At 45.0% G+C, this 3,717-nt stretch overlaps 1 protein-coding gene across 1 annotated transcript; it reads right to left on the bottom strand.

Annotated features, from left to right (window-relative positions):
- Nucleotides 1–614: 614 nt before the first annotated feature.
- Nucleotides 615–1,513, bottom strand: LOC124706759 (uncharacterized protein At1g08160-like). The gene has a single exon (XM_047238428.1). The coding sequence runs from the start codon at nucleotides 1,511–1,513 to the stop codon at nucleotides 899–901; it is 615 nt and encodes a 204-aa protein (XP_047094384.1). The 3' UTR covers nucleotides 615–898.
- Between the last annotated feature and the right edge of the window lie 2,204 nt (nucleotides 1,514–3,717).

Here is a 3,717-nt window from a genome sequence, read left to right as displayed (position 1 = left end):
CCTTGCAAAACTCCTTGATCCAGAAGTATGACGAGCATTTTTTTGATTAGCATGGTTCAAAGCATTATTTCGAGCTTTTTTCCTTGGTGGACTCCAAACACCAGTACTCACAAAATGCTGCCCAATCACTCGCGTGGATTCTTTCTTTACAACCATTTGCAATGTTCTTCTCAACAGAAAAATCGGTTTTGAAATGGTCCTTCTTCGGTGTGCTCTTGAAAGCACGTCATTTGTTTCCAGCTGATCTCGTCAGCCAATCCTTACACAAATGATCAATATTAAAATATTTTTGCAATGCTCTTGAAAGCACGTCCGTGTTACCTTAGACCAAGATCTACTGCATGTCTGCATCCCATCAATAAACTCAAGAAATAACGACAAACCCACCACCTCCAGACTAACATTCTGGAGCATCCACCTCGTCCCAGCCCCAATCGCTGCTATGGATAACAACAGACACCAATGACAGGCCAAGAAACAAATCTCGTCAGACCTGAAGAAAGGCAAGAAGACCAAGCCGCCGATCCCAAGGATCGACAAGCACACAATGCCATCAACTCCGAGACGCCGCCACAGAAAAGAAATATACGACATGTTTTTGTATGATCCCCAGATGAAATGGATATCACGAAAATAGTGTATCCCCAGTCACTGTACGTGCCTTTATAGCAAAGAAATCCAATCATCAACATACATTTATACAAACACTGGAAAAAGAGGAGTCGTTCACACAAAAAAAGGAAAAAGAAAAAATGAGAGCACACAAATTGAAGTATGCATCTAGAGAGTAGGTAGAGACTCGAAGATGTAATCCAATCAACTCATCGCAGGACACCCAAATCAAATCTGTTAGTTGCAGGCACACCATTCGATCGTGAGGTAGCAGCACATCGATCTCTCACGAAATGGCGACGTCGCACGGCACGCTCGCGAAGGACCGCGCCGACTTGGGCGACAAGCCGATGACCACCGGCGAGCAGACCGCCCGCATGTCGTAGTGCCTGGACCTGACGCGGCCGACCTCGAAGCAGACGCGCGCGCTCACGCGCACCTCCACGGCCACCTGGCCGGCGGCGCGGTCGTGGTCGAGCTCCCGCGCGGCCCGGTCGGCCACCGGCGCCGCCCGCGCGACAGCGCGCACCTCGAGGCGCGTCTCGTTCCGGCTAGGCTGGTGGAAGCCCGGCACGTCGGCGACCGCCAGCTGCGGCGCCCCCTCGCCCTCGCCGTAGTGCACGTACAGCTCCAGCGACTCGTAGCGCATGGACACGCGCCGGTTCGGGTTGTCCGCCGCGAGGGTGAGGTAGAAGGTGGCGTTGAGCGCGGCGGCGGGCGGCGCCGTGATGTTGAAGTGCTTGACGAGGGCACCTGTCACGGTGTACTCGATGGGCTTGGGACGGACAACGAGCCAGAAGACGAGCACGGCGAGGCCGGCAAGGAGCACGGTGACGACCAGCGCGGCGATGATGCAGCGTAGGACGGCTACCCGCCTGGAGCGGCGACCGGTGGCCGGCATCGTGGAGCTCACCGTAGCTGTGCACGCCGTGTGTATTTTTTATGTGGCCGGTGTAGCAGCTGCTAGCTGTTTACTCGACGCGTGCACTATCACCACGGCTATGCTTTGTATAGAGAGGGAGATCGGAGGAAGAGTGTACTGTACTGTATACTGTGTGATCGAGTCTATCTGCGCTTTGGCTTTCTTGGCGGGAAAAGAATCGAAGAGGGAAAGCATCAAGCATGCACAGGCTGTGCTGGCCCCGTGCAGTGGGTGCTTCAAAAGTCGTGCTCCATCAGAGCTCCTCCTCCTTTGTCTTTCCGCTTTAATTTCGTTCCTTTGTGCTTTGGCTCTCGACGGAAGGATTCCATTTCCATCTAAATACTCCTCTTTGCGTACTGAAGGAATTTTCAGATTTTTCAGTAGGACCAGTCGAGCAGAGCATGGCTTTCTACAGATGAACAGTTAGGTACTCCATCCGTTGGATCTTTTATAATCTCCGAAATTAGATTCTACGAGCATAGGAGGCTTGGTAATGCCACATTCCTGAAACAGCATCTAGTTCTATACAATAATATCTGTCACAAGCGCGATAGCATGGTCAGGGTATGGGGTCCTCTCCCCCAAATGTGATGTTCAGAAAAGATATAATTGACCCAGGCTTGCATCATAGAATGCTCACTAGAGAGATTGTCAATGGTTCAACTATCACAAAGAGCGATAAATTTCGGTGGAATCTACATTAGAATGGTAATTCTCAATGAACTCTATGTATAAAGCACGAGTTTAGCCAGAGATGCCATTTGATACTTGTGATAATAATAGAAAATTTGGAAAATAAAGATACATCTACATATAATTCTTTTTGCTTGGTATCTTCGTAGATGAGTAGTTCTCATCAAATACAACCTTGTAAAACATAATTGGCATAGAAGTACAAAGTTTTTATTTTGTCATCACAGTGAGACAATCAAAGACTTACTCTTTTAGTGCAAATTTGCACGATTTATATGGTTAGTCATCCAACTAGTTTCTAGCTTGTATCCTCCATATAGTGTTGCTACTATATTTCGCAACTCGTTACATGGTATTGATCACAGGTTTGTAATCTTATTAGGGTGGGAAATTTTGCCATTATTTGGTCCCTTTGATTATGTAGAAATGACAAGATTTTTAGTGATAAAAGTTTACACACTGGTTTTATCTACCAGTGCAACAGTTTGGTTTATTAATGGTTGTCTATATAAAGAGTAGATAATGAGACCTATTTACGAATATGTCTACACGGATAGAGGATATAGTGTGAAATAGTTTTATTCAACATGCAATGTGATCTACCGATTGGTTATCCGTCACCATAGGCAATTTACACTTTTTTGGTGGCTACTTGTATTTTGCCTCTTTTTTTCTTCTTTTTCATTGGACTTGCTGCAGGTGTGTCCTTATTAGTTATGTATAGGCTGGGTGTAAGATTAGATATTTCATAAGTAACAAAACGTCTTTTATACAAAAAATACTCTGTCCGTTTATTTGAAATAAAAAGGGTTTTCGACTTTGCATGGTCCACACTCTGCAGCAACCAACTTTGACCATAATTCTTTGAATAAATATGGAAGTAAAATCTATACTGTTTTGAGTTTTTTTTTGTGTTGTCTTTGCTCTGTTGCTTTTTTCCCTAAGCGTATACGGACTACTGAACTCCTCCTTCTTTTTTAACAACTTAAACCTCTTTATTCATTGCTAATAAGAGTTACATCGCTTAGGAATAATCGAGCTAGGTGGATCCTCAATCGATACACAGTGAGGTGATCCCCTAGCTAGCCTTGCAAGTTCATGAGCTACCGTATTTACTTCTCTAGAAACATGAACAAACTGAATCTTTACAAACTCTCTCGAGAGATGTTAACAGTCATCAAAGATTGCTACATATATACCATGACTAACTTGGCCTTTCTTCATAGTTTAGGTTATAAGATTCCATAACAATTCTGTTACATCCCAATGATTGAGCTAGAACCATAGTGACTCCCCCTCCGGATAATGCAAAAAAGCAGAACTCCTGCTCAGTTTGTCAAAAGGGAATTATTTCGAGCTAGCCAAGTGTATATGTGTGTTGCTACGGATCTATCTCTCTCCCTCTCTAACACTTTGAACTGATAGCATTATAACCTACATATTGACTTATCTTCTCTTTCTTAATAGATGGCCCCATTTTACTGGTCTCA

This window comes from Lolium rigidum, chromosome 4, assembly GCF_022539505.1.
Source record: "Lolium rigidum isolate FL_2022 chromosome 4, APGP_CSIRO_Lrig_0.1, whole genome shotgun sequence".
In the NCBI taxonomy this organism is placed as follows: Eukaryota; Viridiplantae; Streptophyta; class Magnoliopsida; order Poales; family Poaceae; genus Lolium; species Lolium rigidum.
Note: the sequence above shows the minus strand (reverse complement) of the source record. Positions and strands in the feature narration are given on the sequence as shown.